The 20,534-nt window shown below is 39.3% G+C and overlaps 1 protein-coding gene across 1 annotated transcript in view; it reads right to left on the bottom strand.

The window, feature by feature from the left end:
- LOC101175149 (ubiquitin-like modifier-activating enzyme 1) overlaps positions 1 to 20,534 on the bottom strand; it is a 39,238-nt gene that overhangs the window by 13,515 nt on the left and 5,189 nt on the right. Inside the window, exons 13-21 of the mRNA XM_023954830.1 lie at positions 19,120 to 19,285; positions 18,832 to 19,028; positions 18,675 to 18,739; positions 15,581 to 15,791; positions 12,383 to 12,457; positions 10,194 to 10,395; positions 10,021 to 10,103; positions 6,110 to 6,202; positions 2,575 to 2,766 (exon numbers count right to left, since the gene is read on the bottom strand). Coding sequence (XP_023810598.1) covers positions 2,575 to 2,766; positions 6,110 to 6,202; positions 10,021 to 10,103; positions 10,194 to 10,395; positions 12,383 to 12,457; positions 15,581 to 15,791; positions 18,675 to 18,739; positions 18,832 to 19,028; positions 19,120 to 19,285 — 1,284 coding nt within the window. The remainder of the gene's footprint in view (positions 1 to 2,574; positions 2,767 to 6,109; positions 6,203 to 10,020; positions 10,104 to 10,193; positions 10,396 to 12,382; positions 12,458 to 15,580; positions 15,792 to 18,674; positions 18,740 to 18,831; positions 19,029 to 19,119; positions 19,286 to 20,534) is intronic.

Genomic DNA, 20,534 nt, shown 5'->3' on the forward strand with positions numbered 1-20,534 from the left:
TTAAAATCTTTAGCTCAACATTTCTGTGCAGACAGGGTTTATTTTTAAAATCTACGACCGCTTCAACATGACATTAACCATTTTACTGGTGACATAATGTCTAGACGACAGGTTAGATGCATGGGGGGGGGGGGGGGGGGGGGGAGATTTGAAAAAACACAAGACTGCAAACTGTTTCAGCTGAAATCCCCAAAAAGTGAAGAAAAAATGAATATGCTAAAATAGGCTTCAATGATAGGAAAAGAACATAATTTTTTTTTTGGAAAATCTATTAAAAACGCTTCAGTGCTTCTTTTCCAGTCACTTCCAGCTTTTGAGGATTTCAGGGAATTAAATCAGATGTTCATTACTGAAATTAATCCTTTGCTGCAAATAATCAAAGAAAAAAAAACAAGGTCAGCAAGAATGACAAATGTCTCAATTTAGGCCAAAACTGTTAGAACAAAATCGAAAGACCCACTCGGATAACAATCGTGTTTTTTTTTTAACATGTTCTTATGGAATTTTTCTGATGATTGAGGAAATTTATAACGACAATTAAGCTCAAAATAGCATTTCTGATCATTTCTTTATAAGACTCGTGAATATGGAGCAGATGGGAAAAAAAAGCAGTTTGAAAAAGATCTTATTTGTGGTGCAGAAAAGCTATTGGAAGCAGGAAGTGCGGGGGTTGCTCTGCTTCCACCGCCACGCCTACAACTCAGACGGTGAATTTCTACTCAACTCCTGTCAGACTGCAGAATCTATATTCTAGAAAACGACACAAATTTTTTATGTTATTTTATCTAAAACGGCGACTAAAAAACCACTGGGAATGCTCAAAAAGATGATTGAAGTGGGTTTTTAAAAGCTCAATTAAAAACTGGATATTTTAAAAGGTTCATCATAAGAACAAAGCAACAATTCTCTTTAGCACATTTGAATACATTTGAAAGAGTAAATTAAAAAACAGTCAAACAAGTTTTGATAAGAGTTTTCAAGAAAGAGTCACTAAAACAAATGTGTCCATTATTCATTCACTCCTCATTCATACTTGGTGATGGTAAGCTACGGTTGTAGCCACAGCTGCCCTGGGGCAGACTGACAGAGGCGTGGCTGCCATTTCGCGCCTACGGCCCCTCTGACCATCACCGGGACATTCATGCACATCCACAGACCAGTGGAGCCACACTGGAGGCAAGGAGGGTGAAATGTCTTGCCCAAGGACACAAAGACATTTTGGCTGGTGGGAGCGGGGATCGAACCGCCGACCCTTCAATCATTGGACGACCCGCTCAACCACCTGGGCCACTGTCGCCCATTTATGATTTGAAAATTAAGAAATCTTTGTTTATACTTGGAATCTCCTCCTTCTACAAGAGGAGCCTTTTGGTACAAAATTTTCTTTAAGGTTAAAATATGTAAAACCTGAGGTTAACACACATTTCATCCAGAAAATAACAATTTTTTTACTCCAGACCTATAACATTTAAGACAAAAAAAGTCTCTACAATGACTATGTAATAATTTTGTGATAATCCCAATTTTAAAAGCACTTTTGAGATTACAAATTATCCATAAAATACTGTATAATCTCCTTCTAAAATCTTAAAAAAACAAACCGAAAATCTGACACGACAGTTTTTAGAGGATTCATTCGTCATTTATAGACGACAGTCTAAAGAAAGAAAGCGCATTTGCGCATTCTATACTCTAAAACAAATCCATGCTGCTTTGGGAATGTGGCGTTTATCCTACCAAGAAGTTAGACAGAATGTAATAATGCAGGAATGTCCAAACATTACCGGCTCTACAGGGAAGACGTGTCAGCGTTTAGAGTCAGTGCGAGTTCACGGAGAGCTGCTTCCATCATTACAGCTGCCGTCTCTGCAGACGCTCAATCCTTCTCTGAAACCAGATCTTCAGCGTCCCAGAGCCCCCACCCTCAACCGAGTACCAAGGACACAGTTCCCCCGCTTGCCGACACCCGCCGACCTTTGTCTATCAGCGATTGCCACGTTCCCGTTTCATATCTGGTTACACTTAGATGTGAACAACAGAACCAAACAGCTGGATCCTTAGGAGAGCTCTAAAGTTGAATAGGACATTTTCACACACGTAACTTCAAATGAATTGGTTATGTTCTCAGATGTCTGACCCTAAAAGAGCTCGCCCTTTAAAGAGGAGAGTCCTTTCTTCTTTTGTCGACCTAAAGTTGCCTTAAGTTCACTTAATTTGTCCAAACACTGTGGCGAATCCAGCATGAGCCTTACGTGCATTAAAATATCCTCTGGATTACTCTGAGCCCGCTAAAGACGGGGTTTAGGCACCAGTGATTGACGGGTAGAAGAGGGCCCTTTTTTATGAGAGCCTCCTTTCATGCTTTAATGCTTTCCACCCCAGAGGCCATCGCATAAATTCACATAAAAGCCAACAGACTTATCCTGAAAGTAGACAGGATCATACGATGGATGTATTTACAGTAAGCGTCTGTTGAGGGCCTAAGCAGCTCAACGGTTCATGGATCAGGCCTCTGTCTCCCCTCTGAGTTTTCTCTGCAGAGGCAGAATGCGGTGGTATGAAAGCGCTACTCACTTGGAAGTCCGGAGGGCGGCTTGGCTGGGACAGAACGAAGTACTGCACGGCCAGGTTCAGGTAACTTGTGCGGTACGACTCGATCTTCTTGTGGCCCTGGACCAGTTTGAACAGCTCCAGGCACATCAAGCCTGCCACAGCCGCCGTGGTGGTGGCGATGGCGGGGATGATCCTCCCAGCGATGCGTTTACTCTGCAAAAGCCAGAGAGAGGTTCCCCTTTCAACAAGTTCATCTCCTGCAGGGTCGCTCAAATCAGACCAACCTAAAACCCATTTCTTTGTTTACAACATTAAGGGAAGAGTGTTCTAATACAGCAGTGTCATTTTAATATTTTTCTTTAACAGGATTATATTTCAAAATATCTGGAATTTAAATGTGAGTTCAAATTTGTCTTCAGATGGTGCTACTCTTTAGATATCTGTTATTATACCATGGTCCGGGTGAATACTCGATTCTGATTGGCTGCTGGGTGTGCATTAAAACCTGAGAACCGCACGGTGAAAAAAGAAGTTCCGGTCACATAGCTTAAATGTTTCGTATCACTGCACCGGCTTCTTTAAAACAACCTTTTGCTTCATCATTTGGACAAAAACAAGCGGTAAGAGGGGAACTTCCTCTCTGAACTGATGCTTTATTCAACCCATCGGAAAGATCAGCATAGAGATAGATATATATATATATATATCTCTGAATATTGACTGCAGTGGTGCGGCGCGACGCGGACTATTTGTTACGTGATGCGGCGCAATTTTGTGAGAAAAGCGATCCAAATCGGAAAAAAAACAAGAATAAGGGACTAAAAACTGGTTAATATGTATTGCTTTTGTAAGGGACCATGGGATAAGCGGGTTAATGGCCTTTGAAGTGTGCGTTATTACTCTGCGTCGGACGGTTCAGGCTTCCACGGCGTGCGTTAAAAAGTAATAACGCACACTTTGTTGGCCATAAACCCTAACGTAAACTCTACACAGCCATTACAGGAATCAGTTTGTGGAGGTTTTTGAATTTTAATTGTAAATCAGAGAAAATAACAATAAAGAAAAATAAATTGTTGTATAAAATTGATTTATAATCAAAGAGTTACTGAAACTCTGTAAAGGATGTATGTCGAGCAGTGAAATTCAAACACCAATATTTGGGACATCAAAAACTTCATTTGAGAAAACTTTTTTTTTCACAAATAGATAGAAATAGATACTATTACTAAGGGAAATCTAAAGTAAATGATGTATGGCACGCGGGCGCTACCCTCCCCTGCCCTCGCCGCCCTCATTTGACCCACTCTCACTGCCTGAGTGGTTGCTACGTACCCCTCAATCTCCCCTTCTGCCCCCTTTATGCTCAATCAATACAGTAGTGCAGTGTATAATAAAAGATAACACATTTATCTAAATGGATGCTTTTCTGTTGGCTTTATCTCCATTTTTTTTTTTGGTCGCCTGAAGGGTGATGAAGGGGTCTATGTAGTTTTTAGAAGAATCGCCAAAAGTAACTCTTAAGACTTCCTTGGAAACTTAGCATTCCTAACATGTTCAATTCATATGTTATATTGTTCCGATTAGCTAGAGCCAGCAAATTATGCATTACATTCTTACAATGATCCAGGAAAAAATGTGCAAGCGGCAGGGAAACGCAACATTTGTGAGTTCAACATGCTAATGCCGTTCAATATCTACAAACTTTAAAAACAATCTTTTTTTCCTCATGTAGATTATCAGTGAGGCTCCAGGAGTTAGAAGGTGAAAGATCAAAATCTCTAGGAGGAGTTTAAATCTGTAGCTGGTAAGAAAGGTGATGTTTTACAGGAGTTCAAGGTGGCGTTTTCTACATGAGGTCAAAGGTCAACAAAATGCTGGTTGTGCTTTTCGAAGGTTGTAGACTTAAGTTGGCGGTATGTGTGGGAAATTTTATGAAGATCAAACAAACGTTTTTTTTTCTGAAAATGTGAAAATCGCCAAATTTTACACTTTGCTAAAAAAAATAAAAAAAGGCTGCTAATGCTTAAGTCCTGTGTCCATCGCACAATAATTACAAAACTTCCTTTGGGTATCTGATATCTGACTTTCCAAAATGTTCTCCCTTATCTGAACCACATAAGATCCATTTTTTAACGTATTTCTCCCACTGTGATGTCACCATTTTTTTTTTTGTGGTCAAAATTCTTTTTCACTGGGTCCATACAAACTTTAGAGAGTCTTTGAGTTTGTGGAGGGGGTAAAATTTTCGCTCAAAGGTGCAGTAAGAAAGGAGAATTGCAAAAATAATATATGAACCTTCTCTATTCTGTCCATTTTGAGTCTAAATAAAGCGCTAAGCCATAGAAAAAGCCACAAAGGTCTATGATCTTCCCCCTGGTGTCCTTTGACAACTCTTTGGTCTTGGTCATGTTGGAGATGTATGAGGGACAGAAGTCTTGATTGTTTGCAAAACCTCAATACTTTTATTTTGCTCAATTATAAAAACAAATCACAAAATGTGATTTCCTGGATTATTTCTTTAAATACGGTCTTTCACATTTGAAGTAGCAACTTTACAAACCTCTCTCATTTTTTGATGGGGGAAAAACTTGCAGAATCGATGACGAGCAGATCATTTTTTTGGCCCACTGTGGAATTAATCACTATTGTCCGTCTGATAGGACCTGGAAGTGCTGGAGCAGACTACAGGCCAATGCGGTTCTATCGTTGCTTTGATTTTAAAGTATGTGCCACTTTGGTAAACCTCTGTTCTCGTGAAAGAAGAGTGTAAATGTTTGTCACACATTCAACCTTTTAAAAACCGGCTCCACACAATGAATCCCCTAAAACATCGATCCATCTGGCAGACATTTTTTAGGATGGAGGATACCCAGTACTTTTTATTGATACTACCTGTGTTTCCATCGACTATTAAATTGCGCAAATTAGTTTTGCAATAATAAATTTGCTTTATGGAAACATGACAATTTTGAAAAAACTCTCATTTATTGAAAAAAGGTTTTGACGAGGTGTTTTTTGAGGCTTTTCTAAATTAACATATTTCCACAAAACTGCAATGGAAACACTTTTTTTTTTTTTTTTAGCCACAAAGATTCACACATTAGTGGAAAGAGAACTGCACAAATCTACAAACAGGTTTTGGTGACGGCTGGAGTTAAAGTAATTTTCCAAACAAGATCCAGCATGTGAAAAAGTCTGCGTGGTTACACAAGGGCATCTCATTCAGTCAAGCACAGGATGGATGGTCCCCTCCTCCCCCCAGGTTCCATCTGTCTTGATGTTGTTTGTCTGGAGCTGCAGCTGGTCCAGGGCCTGGCTCAGGTGTCACCTCTTAGGCGACAGGTAAAGTGCAGTGATTAGCTCTGCTCTGGGAACAATGGCTAAGGAGGCTCATTCAGTGGCTTTAGGGCAGGTGTGTAAGGCTCAGACATAACAAAAAATTGGACCCAAGGGGAAATATTTTTGCTTTTTTGTTTGTTTCTGCTCTTATTTTAGTTTTATTCACTTGTTCCCCGTGGATACGTCACTGATTCAGACAACATGGGTGCTTGCCGACCTGGTGGCGATCCGCTGCAGGGATGTCGTAGTTCTCTGCTCTCAGGTTTGAAGCGGCAACAATGAAGTCCATGTGGAAGTTGGTGTCGTCATCCTGTGAAGACAATGAAACGTCGCTTTGAAGTAACCTTAGGATAAAGGCTGCCTGAATAAAACGGCTCATGACTTTCTGGGGTTGCAAAACTAGGATCCATTGGAAATCAGATTTCTGGTGTGATGACGGCCCATGAAGTCATGCATTCGTGGCTTCACAAAAGCAGAGAGCCTAACTGTCACTTTGTGATGGCTTTGGGGGCTATGGGGAAGCTCCACGCTGGCAACCTGATACCTCTTAAAACCTCCTACACACACATTCCATGAATCCAGGACACAGAGGGATAAAACCCAGAGAGGGGAGTTTTGAATCTCGTTTTATCTAAGATGGCACTCAATATGTTCCTGTTCTACTCCATCATACATCTGCCACCTCTTCCAATTACTCAGTTTTAAAGGGCCTATATTATGGGCCTATAAGCCGATGTTTGGCCATCACAGAAATATAGCGTTGTGGACGACTGGTGGGGTAAAGTAGCGGGTTTAGACAGTTTAGTAAGACCAGAAGTCTTAATCAGAGGAAGAGGCAGGACTGGGCTGAGGCTGCCTGGCAGGAGAGCAGGCAGGCTGGTTTGTAATTTCAGGAGCTGGAGATGAGGACTGGAACTGAAAGTGTAAGCAGAAAGACAGGCAGGAACAGAGAATGAACACTGTACGATCTAGCACTGTGTGAGGCAGTGAACTGGGAAGTGTTAATGGGAACATGGGCTCCAGGTGAGGTGGAGGCTCTCTGCCCAACTCCTGCAGCCAGAAAGAGGGCCAGAAAGAGGGAGAGGAACAGACCAAGTTTGGATTTCCCCGGTTGTGGCCTGTTGCAAGATCTTCCTTGTAAGATGCAGTCATTTCCACAGCACCTGGGGCTTTGTGGTGACATACAATATTGCACTGACTGGGAATTTGGGGCGATTTAAGCAATAATCCTTATCCTGATGTGTAAGGAACATTCGTTATTTCATTTACAGGGTTTCTGCTTAGTTCAAAAAACTTCAGGGACTTTTTTAGCTCATACTTTTGGGCATTTAAGTAGGTTCAGTTGAGCTCAAAATCATCCACAACCGTTTAGACTTTACACCTTCTGTTCAAACATAAATACATTTGAATTCTTTTTTTTTCCAATGGAACCTCTTCCATCGTCTTGATTTGTTCTAGAGTGCTAAAACAAGCTTATGGCAACTTGAAGCATTAAACAAATCAAATAAATCCATTTATGCATTGGACCAATTGAATGGACGCCTTCACATTGTTGACCAATCAGATGGAGCAATATCATGTTTGATGTTCGCCTCCTATGTTGATGGGGGTCATTTGGAGTATAATTTTTAAACTGTTGCAATGATATGGGAATGATGTTTTTGGTTGTTTTGCTCTTTGTTTATGTACCGCAAATTACATCGTCATCACAATGTTAATCAGCAATATCGCATATCGCGAGTTTTCCTCATATCGTGCAGCCCTAGGTGGTTCCTCAAAATTCTGAAGATCATTTGTACTTCAGGTGAAATCTTAAATGGACCTCCAGGTGGAAGAAAATGATCAGTGATCTTGCCTTTCTTCCATTAATCGACCCAACAGTTGATCTCTTCCCACAAAGCTGCATGCTTTAGTTCACTGGTTCGTTCCAGTTATTTTTAGGTCTATGATCTTCCCCCTGGTGTCCTTTGACAACTCTTTGGTCTTGGTCATGTTGGAGATGTATGAGGGACAGAAGTCTTGATTGTTTGCAAAACCTCAATACTTTTATTTTGCTCAATTATAAAAACAAATCACAAAATGTGATTTCCTGGATTATTTCTTTAAATACGGTCTTTCACATTTGAAGTAGCAACTTTACAAACCTCTCTCATTTTTTGATGGGGGAAAAACTTGCAGAATCGATGACGAGCAGATCATTTTTTTGGCCCACTGTGGAATTAATCACTATTGTCCGTCTGATAGGACCTGGAAGTGCTGGAGCAGACTACAGGCCAATGCGGTTCTATCGTTGCTTTGATTTTAAAGTATGTGCCACTCTGGTAAACCTCTGTTCTCGTGAAAGAAGAGTGTAAATGTTTGTCACACATTCAACCTTTTAAAAAAGGGTTCCACACAATGAATCCCCTAAAACATCGATCCATCTGGCAGACATTTTTTAGGATGGAGGATACCCAGTACTTTTTATTGATACTACCTGTGTTTCCATCGACTATTAAATTGCGCAAATTAGTTTTGCAATAATAAATTTGCTTTATGGAAACATGACAATTTTGAAAAAACTCTCATTTATTGAAAAAAGGTTTTGACGAGGTGTTTTTTGAGGCTTTTCTAAATTAACATATTTCCAAAAAACTGCAATGGAAACACTTTTTTTTTTTGTTTTAAATAAAATGAGTCATGTGACCAACAACCGGATGGCAGTGATCTTCTTGGTAGGGACTGGCTGCCTTGGGCACGGCACAGCAGGCGCCACAGGGGGTTCCCCAGGGTCACACAGCTCATCAAAAGGTTAGCGTTGTTGAATTGTTGGGCGAATTGTTGGATCCACAGCTCCTCCAACCACCACTTCCCTAAATGGCTTCATCTGTAGCCACTCCCACGTGTAAGGAGCTCGCCCCTCCATGGCCTGAAGAAGACGCAGACGTCTCCTCTGACCGATGATGATATTTGAATGTGTGACCCGCGGGCCGGCTCACCAAAGCTTCAATGTCATTTAATGCCATAAGTTGAGCGTCGGAGCGCCTTTTCAGAGGATGGATTAATTTTTTCCTGTAATATTATCCCGTCGCTCTCAGTGGTGTGAGTTTGGTTGATAAAATGTGCAGATATGTTGCAAGGAGTGTCTCTGAACGCTGACTTCTGCCGTGAGCTGCGCCTGACTCACGGACTTTGGGTTGTCACTCTACGGGTGTTCCCTGCCTGGAGCAGAATCCATAAGCGATGCGAGCCCAGGAAGTTTAAACTCAGTCATGAGATTTTATTTATGCGTACAATCAAAAAAGGGATTGGAGTTTAACTAAAGAAACAATACAAAGTTTAGATTGATTTGATTAGCGCCCCCTGCTGTCGTATGGATAATAAGCACTCATTTCTATTCATTGATTGTGATTAATGAAGACCGAAGACTGTGAACCAAAACAGCACGGTTGTATACTATACAAAACTTTACTTTGTTAGTCCATTTCCGCTTATCGACAAGTTCATTTGCATATGAGCTAGATATTGAGTTTGTACTGAAACATTTTGCTTCAAACCAAACATTTAGTTAAAAAAGCAAAATATTTAGTTTGTACTAATGTACTTAAATATTTATTTAACCAAAAATATTTAGTTCATAAAACTTAAATGTTTAGTTTGGAAAATAAATAGATATAAATATTTGGAAACGAAATATCTAATTTAAAAAAAGTGATATTTAGTTTCTACCCTGCGACAGACTGGCGACCAGTCCAGGGCATCCCTTGCCTACGCCCAAGTGGCCGGGATAGGCTCCGGCAACCCCGTGACCCCGAAAGGGAAAAACGGTCAAGAAGATGATATTTAGTTTGCAAACTAAATGTATATTTTGTAAACTAAATAATTAATTATGAAAAAATATTTAACTTTAAATTAATATTTAGCTTACCAACAAAATATTTAGATAGTAAATATAACATTTATGTTATAGATTAAAAGATGAAAATATGCGTTTGAAAAATGAAACCTGTGTTTTTTGTCCAAAAACAGGCTAAATAACGGAAAAAATTGCTGTTAATATTTGCCTCTGTCACTTTACAAACACCCCCCGTATCTGTCTGTGGCTTCTCCAGTGCACAAAGCCGAGGCGTCAGTGTGCTCGGACTTTACCTTCTCAAAGTCGATGGGGTGCATCTGAGCAGAGTTTTTCAGAGATGACAACTTTCCTTTTAGCTCCTCCAGCTGGGCTTTTTCTGTGACGAAGAGCCAGGAGGAGAGCAGATGTGAGGAAACGGACAGCAAGGGTCTGGAAACAGACAATAACAGTACTTGTTCTGACTCACCAGCATCACCACTCTCCTTTTTTCTCTCCTCCTCCATTTCCTGGTCAGTAAGATGAATTTTCACAGACGATTTTGGATTGAAAGGCGGTGTTTGGACTTTCTCCAGGATTTGTTCGATGGAGCCGTTGTCTCTAGTTCCTTTGATCCCGTAGGTTTGGCCGTAGAGGTTAGCTGCTGCCATCACGTATCCTACGTGAGTGCTCTAATAATACACAATAAAACAGCTCTTTTTTCAAACTAATATATTTTAAGATTCTTTTCAAAGAATCTGTATCTAAATAATAGTCCCACTTCATTTCAAATACACCCAAGAGCAGTAAAACTGCAATGAATGTTATCAACAAGTGAGGTGAGCAGAGTAACATTAAGCAGGAGACACTCCTCTGAATAACATGGAGGTGAGAGCTGTTAAAGTGTTTTAACACATCACCATGCAGTGAAACTATTTAACATCCCTAAAACAGGAAACTAGTCTAGTTCTAGTCAGGAACATGCTGAGTTGAGACCACAAAGAGGTCATTTTGCTCAAAGTTCAGCTGTCTTTCATTTTTAAAAACCCCTTAAATTCATGCTACAGTTAGTTAACCACCATATATAGACAGCAACACTTTAACTTCCTGATTGACCTTCACTTTAAATGAAACTAAATGGAGCCAGGTCAGTTCGCCACTTTCCCACAAGGTGGCTTGGTGTTAATAGACTCTAAATGAAAGCTATGCCCTCTTACAAGGTCTATACCATGCAAAATCCACTTTTGGGGCTTTTAAGTGTATTATAATGTTCATTCCTCACCATAAACAACGCCAAAGCGGTATTTTGATCCATTCCCACATTTCTGAGTATTTCTCTAACAACCTGGGCACCAGCCCCCCCCCCCCCCCCCCCCCCCCCCCCCCCCCCCAATCCACAAAAACGAGCGGGTCCTCACGTTCTGATGTAGACCAGTGACAACAGCCCCTTCCAGCAAGAGTCTAATCTCGGACAATGTTAAAGTTTGGGTTAATGGGTCACATCCGGATATTTTGATTGTTAAAGAGACCTGGTTAAGAAACTCCATTTCCTATTCTGAATTATATCTCCCGGCTACAGTTTGTTTTGACAGGACAGGTCAACTAAAGCTGGAGGTGTGGCAATTTACAGACAAAACTTATAATGCACAGTAACTTTGGCAAAATCGATCCCAAAGCAGTTGGATTTGTTTATTCTAAATTTAAAGCAATCTAAAATATTTCTCTTTGTCCGTTGCCGGCCGTTATTGCCCACCATCTGCTCCAGCCTGCACATTACAGACCCTAAGTCCTCTATTAGTAGTGTTTACAAATATGGAATTGGTGCTTCTTGGTGATTTAAACTTGGACAAGTTAAGGTCATTTGCAACAATTTGATGCACTAAATCTACACCAGATTATTAAACTTCCCACCAAGTTTGACACAAAAAACCCAGAGAAGGTAAGTCTTATTGACATTATTCTGACAAACTGCCCGTATAAATATTACTCGGGGTATTTTGCGCTGATATTAGTGATCACCGTTTCACTTCCTGCATCAGAAATTCTTGTTCAGCTAAGCAGCCAACTCAGATTAAACGCAAACAAGTGCATAAACATTTGAAACCCCCAAGAATTTCTGTGTGATCCAGACGATGTAGATTGGTCTAGAATCAGCCTGGTTCCTGCTGTTGACTACGAATAACAGCTATTTTGTAGGCAGTTGTTAATAAGCGTGCACCATTCCATGAATTCTTGAAATCACTACCTACCCTTTATTTCTCATTTTGTAATGAACTTGGTGACCTGATCTGGCTCCAGTTGCTTCTCTGGTTCTGACCCTATCCTTCAACAGGAAGTCAGAAGTCCAACATTTTTTAGGAATGTTTTTCCCATTTCAACAAAGCCGGGGCTAAAATCTGCTCCAAAACCAACAATTTGGTGACATGACCGCCTGGTTTCCACATCTTCATATCGTAATTTCAGCCTAGCTGAGTAATGAGGAAAGTGCTGTTGGAGAGCAGATTATCTTTCTGTCTTTGTCCATAGACAGCTGAAGAATTGATGATCATTTTAAGGTGAAAGACAAAAATATATATATCCATCAGACTTGATAAATAAAGAATGTGAACCAAAGATTTTTAGACACAAGCTGGGTGCATGTCAGCAAACCTGCTGCCTGATGAATTCAGCTAGACTCACGTTTTTGGGGTCAAACGTCAGCGGGTGGGGGCATCTCTTGGATCCAGACCAAAAGGGGAGACCGTTAGAGGTCACCTGAGAAGAAACAGAAGAAATGGCGAGCAGCTGTAAAGACACAGCAGAGGGGGGGGTGGGGGGATGGGGAATCCACAATATTCCTTGAAAAACTCCCAGGGAAATGAAACCCGAAATGTTACAACCCAATCTCCAGGGGAAAAGTCCGTTCAGATGATTTATCTTGGCAGGAAATTCCCAAAAAGTTTCAAGTGTGGATTTTTTTTTTCCAAACAAGCACATTTCTTGAAACAGTACAAATTCTACACATTCTTGGCCTGCTTCGTTGTGCACCTTATCCAACACAGGAGCCAGCTAATCCCCTGTCAATAAACAAGAAGATAACTTCTGGACTGCAGACACACCAGGCTGCCAATCTTCCCCTTCACCAACAGACCAATATTGTTATCAGCCATGTGTGGACGACACAATTTGTACGTCTGCTGAAGCAACAAAGGGTGGAAAAGCTTTGATATTCCCAAATGGTCCATTCATGTGTGAAAAAAAAGTCTCCAATGGCTGTTGTGTGTGTGTGTGTGGTGTATGTGTGCGTGTGTGTGTGGTGTATGTGTGTGGTGGTGGTGGTGGTGGTGGGGGGGGGGGGGGGGGTTGCAAAAGGAACCAAAAGGTAATAACTGCTGTAATTCTTTCAGATGTCATCAACACTAAAACAACAAAGTTTTCTGTGTGAAAAGGAAGATACTTCAACACAACAGACTCCCCAATTCTCCAGTTCTCACTCTGTTCTTTGTTAATCACTTTTCTAATTAGGTTTTATTTGACTTTGAAGTTAAAAGACACAATCCTGTCACAATAAGCTCATTTCTAAATTCCTCAATATTTTCATTGAAATATATTTAATGTGAACTTTCTTATTCCATTCCTCCAAAAAAGTTACAAAAACAAAACTATGCAACTTTTTTGTGAAACTAAAGAGGTAATAGAAAGAAATAAAAACATTGTTTCCAACCCTTTTTACTTAATTAATCAAACGAATGCCATTTTAATGAAATCCATCCATCCATTCATCCATCTTCAGAACCCACTGAATCCCTTTCAGGGTGACAGAGATGCTGCAGCCACCTCAACAACTGCAGGGCGAAGGCAGACGTCCCCCTGAACAGGTCACCAGTCTGCTACATTGAAATACGTCTAACTAGAACTTAATGTAGCCAGGAATGAATAATTCCAGTTTTTGCCTTGGTTTACTTGTTTTCTTGTAGAGGACCTTATGACAACATAGGCTGTGAAAAAGTGTTCTAAAAATAAAATAAATCGACACTTTTCTTTAAAAAAAATCAATTCTGTCCATCATTAATTCAACCAGCGTTTGTTATGACAAATACAAATAGAATTAATAGAATTAAACTCTGTTCTTTAAGATTGTTTAGTCAGATTATAGGTTAGTATATTGCAAATATAAAATGTGTCACTTTTATCTTTGATATTGTTCATAAGTATTTATCATAAACTGTTAACTATATTTTGTTTCTTTTGGAGGTTTTTAACAAAATGTATTGATTCTTCCAAGATAAGAGACGGATTCATGTTAAAGTTCATCAACAGCCTTGTAGAGACTTGGACTCGTGTAAACATATATTATATAGATAATGTGATGAATCTGCCACTGAGATCCTTTTCTGTCTCACAACCCAGTAGGAGCCATAAAGTCTTACTTCACCCTTTGGAAAAATAAGACTCTTATTCGTATTGATGCTGTTATTAATCTAACAATAACTACAAACGAACTGTTGTTTTATGGCATAAAAACATAGAGAGAAAAGAGCCTTCTTTCTAAATAGGAAACAGTTTATAACTTTTGACACAGGTTCACTTGAATTCCATTCAAATTAAAAGACACCCAGTGTCAGATCGATCATTGCAATGCAGCAAATGGAGTAGTAGATAGTGTGATGTCAGCACTGAGTAATGGAAAGAAACAGTTTATTTCACCATTTGTGGTGAATCGCAGGAATTTGTTAATCTAACTAACCAAAAGAAAATCAGATCAATTTAAGTGACCCTTACTATACGGTATTTTTACAAACCATAAGGTGCACCTACAATTCTTGAATTTGTTACAAAAAGAAAAATAGAAAATCTGCCTTATAATCCAGTGCGCAAAAATCTGTCAAAATGTTTCAGTTCTATTTGTGTCAAATACTGTCTTTTAACTGCTTATGAATGAGTTGAATAATGAAGTAATAAATAATAATCAAGCTAGATTTATACTATTTTTTTATTTACTTTACAACTTACTTACCTTTTACTTTAACGTTACTTTTTAAGACTAAAACGTTTGAAAACCTTTATATTTTTCTTTAACCAAACAACCACAATGGAGGAATAAAAGAGTCAGGCTGCAGACCAGATCAAATTGCAAACTGAATTGTCAATTGAGAATTGCATCTTGCTTTAAATTATGGGTGAAAAAACCCTCCACACTCCTTTTCTCTGTAAGAGTGGAAAACCAGCAGAGAAGCAGTTGCATCAACTGTTTGGTTATCAGTGACTGTTACCTATTTGTCAAGAGGACAGAGCATCAGTGGCCTTATCATAGTTCCGCAGAAACTCTTAGGTCACAATAGGAGTTTAATTCTTATGCTGCTGCCAGGAGAAGTTGGGGCAAAAAAAGGAGAAGCAGAGTTGAGACAACAACTCTGTTTTCATGGTTAGCCGTCACAGTTATGGCTTTCTTTAGAGAAGCACGGGGATCTCTGTGCCATTTCAGACAGAATAAAGCAGACGTGAATGGAAAAATATGAAATGGGGAAGTTTCAGAATTGCGCAGAACATTACCTGATAACATAAATCCTTACTTTCTGCAGTGAGACTGAGGTAGGAGGGGGTTGTGTTTGGGTTGAAACTGAGATGATAAGAAATCCCTGAGTCTAAGCCCCTCAGATATTGATCAGCAGCAGCTTTCAGACAAGTTTCTGTGTTTTCTATTAACTGGACATTTATGCTACGGAAACCTGTAAGAAAATATGAAAAATGCAGAACTATGTTGTGTTTGGTTGATGCTAATGCTATTCAGAGGCATTCACAGGGGAAACTACTTAGAAAATACAACAGTGCCCCCCTGTGTTCACAGACATTCATTGCACCTTTGGGATAAATAGGTGTTCTTGTTCCCTCTTTTACCTCATCAGGAGGAAAACAGTGAAGAAGCTGGCGTATATCATTGTTATAGAGGGTCTCCCATTTGCAGCGCGCCCAGCTGACACAGTCCTCCCAGCTTTTCGGACGCTGTCCTCCAGCTTCCATATCCTGCAAACCCCTCCAGACCGCTTCAAGTGTCTCAGTGGCCTCAACGTCTCCGTGGCTCAGCGTCCGCTCCACAAACCCTGGGTCTCTGCAGAAAAAAAGAAGATCATGCCTTCAGGAATAAAGCCCAAAGGAAGATCTGCTTCTTTAAAGATCCACTCCAATGCAAATTATGTTTTTGTGTTTTTCACATGTTTTTCTGACATTTTTCTGCTGATGTTGGTACGGCATAAATATCTGATTAGAAGTTATATAGAAAAAAATAAGGTTAAAGTTGTATTTCTGAGTTGTATATCACGTTTTTATTTTTATTATGAAGAGCTTTGCTTGTACTGACACGACTGAGTTCTCACTTTCATATGTACCGGTTTTTGTGTAACCCTTGTGTTATCCTAGACACTTTAGCAATGGGAGTTGGGTCATCTAGACCCACTAGACAGTGCTCTGAACCTTTTTTCTTCAATGATTTGTGATCTTCACTGGTGTCCATGGATTACATGAAATCTTTCCACCTTTATCCACCTTTGTCATGATAGGGAGAACACGTCAAAGTAAGGGTGGGGTCATCTAAGATTGCACAAGGGTTAATTAAGTCGTTGGCAATCAGGAGCAGACAATAAAAATTCTGTTTTAAATAGCTTGTATGTTCTAAGTAGAAAATATGAAAAATTGGCCATAAGCTCTCTCTGCTCAGCTCCATTCTGATGAATCCACTTGCAGACAAATAGATCTATGTACGTCTTAAATATTCAGTCACTCCTCATTCATACTTGATGATGGTAAGTTGATTGGCAGACTGACAGAGGCGTGGCCGCCAGTTCGCGTCTTCGACCATCATCAGGACATTCAAACGCATTCACACCAGTGGAGTCACACTGGAGGCAGGGAGGTGTCTTCCCCAAGGACACAACAACAGTTGAGTGGGGGAAGCGGGAATCGAACCGCCAACCCTTTAATCATTGGACCACTCAACCACTGCTGCCCTGTTAGCTCAGGGATGTGAAGGGCTGTAAGCTAGCGGGAAAGCACATAATGGAGAGCTCTCAGTAAAGGGGAAGGGATAAGGGGCGGGATTGTTCTCCGTGAATGCTTCCGCCCACAACTCAGAGGCGAAATTCTGATGAACTCCTGCCACTCTGCAGAAACTATGTTCTAGAAAACAACACAGGTTTTATGATTTTGGCTAAAAATGGCATAATCATACTTTTTTATTATTTTTTTAACTTGTCCTGTCCAAAATCCGGGGCAAACAGATAAGAGCTGAAGGCCTGTGTTGGACATATTTTACTTTAACAACAGGGGTTCTGAATCTTCTGACAAACCAGAGGTATGTCTGGATAAACCCCTTTTGTAGTATGAGGCCAAACTTTATTTTTTTCAAATCAAAAGCTTTTGTGTTGGACCAGGCACAAAAGGAAAGGAGGAAAGAAGAGAGAGGGATATTAGAGAGGGGGGATAGAGGGGTGATTATTGAGGGGGGGGTAAAACCATGAAGCAGCATAAAGCAACAAGTTTCTGGATGGTTATCATTACGGTTAGGTTCAGATGTAATACAAATGTTACAAACATACCTGTTGGCTCCAAAAATGTTCACGTCAACATGTACAAAATACAAACACTGTTCCCACACACATACTTATGCATTCAAACCAACTAGTGTGAATATTTCATTCAATCACGCAAACTATTAGTGCAAAGGTGAGCTAACACCTGTGCTCAGGTGAGTGTTTATGTTCTTCTAAAATGGATGATGGAATGTAAAAAGAAGGAGGGATGATCACAATTAAAAGACCACTGGAAACGCTTTAACAATTTTGATACTTGATCTGCATTTGCTATGATGATTTCTGAAAGAGTAATTATGTCTATTTTACATTCTTATTAAGTACGTCATCTTTGTCATGTGAATGTATTGATACTTAAGGATTCTTAATGACCTCAATCAGTGTTGGTAAGGTACAAACATCTGATTAGAAGTTGTGAACTGGATAATGATAATACATGTAAAGAATATGGTATAGTAGAACAGGGGTGGGATTATATACATTTGCTTCCTTCCACTCCCTTTCAAGCAATCTATGATTTAGTGACTAATTATCCTATGTTTGATATGTCTTTGTATGGATGTTGATTGTATTGTTTTGTTCATTATTCTTGCTTTGATTGCTTGAAATAAACCATTTCCAAATACAAAAACATTAGATCAAAAACTTCCTCTGAGGGAGTCTTGGCTGTTGTGTCTCAAAGAGGATTTCTTTTTTTGTTTTGTTTTGAACCTTTCCTTTTTGATTCACGAGCAGCAAAAGCCAGGGTTTCAGGCTGTGGGATTGTTTTGCTGTAAACCCGTGTTTGTAGGATTTGTCGTGCCATTACATTAGCAGCTCTTTGTGAAGTGCGGCAGTCATCCCCCTGGGCTGTGACTTGTGTTCATGTCTGAACAGGAACGCTCAGAGTCATGCTTCCTGTCGAAGCTGAATGTGTGGAACAAAAAACACATGAAAAACCTCCATGATGTCATTCAGCACCACTGAATGGATGGATGATGAAAAAAGAAGGAACATTTGTTTAATACAGCAAAAACCAATGTTTTGCTACATTCGTATCCATTTTTGAGGCTCTTGAGCTCATAAATCATTCCAGAACTGAGAGACTTAGCCAGCTATAGAAAGGAAACAAGCCTAAACATTTTACTCATTAAACGGTCTCCCCATCTATATATTTTTCAACGTGCTAGCTAGCATCAGACAAAATGCGCCCCGAGGAGTCACAAGTCTACCGTGGGATGCCGTGTTTTTTTTTTCAGTTTAGGCGTGTTCTAAACAGGTGATTGAAACCGAATAATATTGAATGTTTGCATAGCCGGTTTTTAGTTTAAAAAACCCAACAAGACTTTTTTTCTTGTTTATGAACAAAGATAGTGACTTTCAATCAGGCTTTATTAAAAAATGAAGAATGTCATCCAAAGTCTTACCTCAGGAAGCAATTCACATTTTCAGGCGTTTGTTTAAACAGGCCTTCAAACTGGTCCCTTGCCCACTGGAATAGAAGAACACAGAACATGATTCAGTAACGTTCATGTCTGTTCGTACTATAATGGAGACATGCAGAAAAACAAATAGGGCTTGTACCTGCAGTGTGTGTTCGATTCGATGTGGGAAGTTCTTGAGGGTGCACAGTGGGATGGCGTTGCTAGAACTGGATTTGGCTGGTCCATAAGGCTCTGTCAGGTGGGGCACCACCACCAGAGTGTGGCCCTTACTTCCTAGAGTTCCTCCCTCCAGCATCGGCTTTTGGTGAAGAACACAGCGGCTGTCCAGATAGACCCCTGGAAACCAAAAATAGGGATTCGGCCATTTCAGAAGTGAGAAGTGAGTTTCATACAATGCAGTTTCTTTGTATAGTTTAGGTTTACTCACGGGCTTCCACATTATCGAGGGCTGCAGCCACACCGTCCAGGCCCTTGAAGAAGCTGTAGTCGTACAAGGCCTCACTGGCAGCGTCCACACGGTTTTGATGAGAGGTGATTTTCATCTGTGGGTTCATCTGACACACCGCTTTGGCTGCAACCTCCGACTTAGCTTTCTATTAAAGGAGATGTGAGCAAATCATAAAAGAAAAAAGTTCAAATAGATCCATAAAAGGATATTACAAGAAGTAAACACCACTGTCACACCACTACATTAATCGTAGATTATAACCGGTCTCATGACCTGAATGTTCAATGAATTTTAGTGTCCTGGTCTAAACGCCAGTAACAAAAACAACAGATACCAGGAACGTAGGTACATTTTTCCATTATTCCACACTTTATCACAACAGCAAGACAGTAAAAAAGACACAAGTTTTTTTTTGGTTGATCCACATTTAATGTGTATATATATACACACATATATATATACATATACACACACACATATATATATATATAAATATATATATATACACACACACACACACACACACACACACACACACACACACACACACATATATATATATATATATATATATATATATATATATATATATATATATATATATATATATATATATATATATATATATATATATATATATATATATATATATATATATATATATATACACACACACACTAGGGCTGCAGGATATGAGGAAAACTTGCGATATGCGATATTAGTGATCAATATTGCGATGACGATATAACTTGCGTTACTTGAACGAATAGCAAAACAACAAAAACATTTCCATTTCACTGCAACAGTTAAATTTAAATAAGAGTCAAAATATCTTAAATTATTCTCCAAATGACCTTCGTCTACATAGGAAGCCAACATCTAACATAAAAGCTCCATCTGATTGGTCAACAACGTCAAGGGCTCCATCTAATTGGTCAAATGCATAAATGGATTTATTCGATTCGTTAAATAGTTCAAGCTGCCCTAAGATTGTTTTAACACAATCAAGGTTTACCATTTATTGGGATCTTCGCCAACTTTTGCGATATGGATATTGCACAGCTTGAAATCGCGATAACGATAAATTTGCAGTTTATTGTGCAGGCCTAATACACACACACATATATATATATATATATATATATATATATATATATATATATATATATATATATATATATATATATATATATATATATATATATATATATATATATATATATATATATATATATATATATATATATATACACATACATACATACGCATGTATATATATATATATATGCACACATATATATATTTATATACACACTCACACACACATATATATATTTATATACACACACACACAGATATATATATATATATACACACATATTTATATATATATA

This window comes from Oryzias latipes, chromosome 5 (genome assembly GCF_002234675.1).
Source record: "Oryzias latipes chromosome 5, ASM223467v1".
NCBI classification, from domain to species: Eukaryota; Metazoa; Chordata; class Actinopteri; order Beloniformes; family Adrianichthyidae; genus Oryzias; species Oryzias latipes.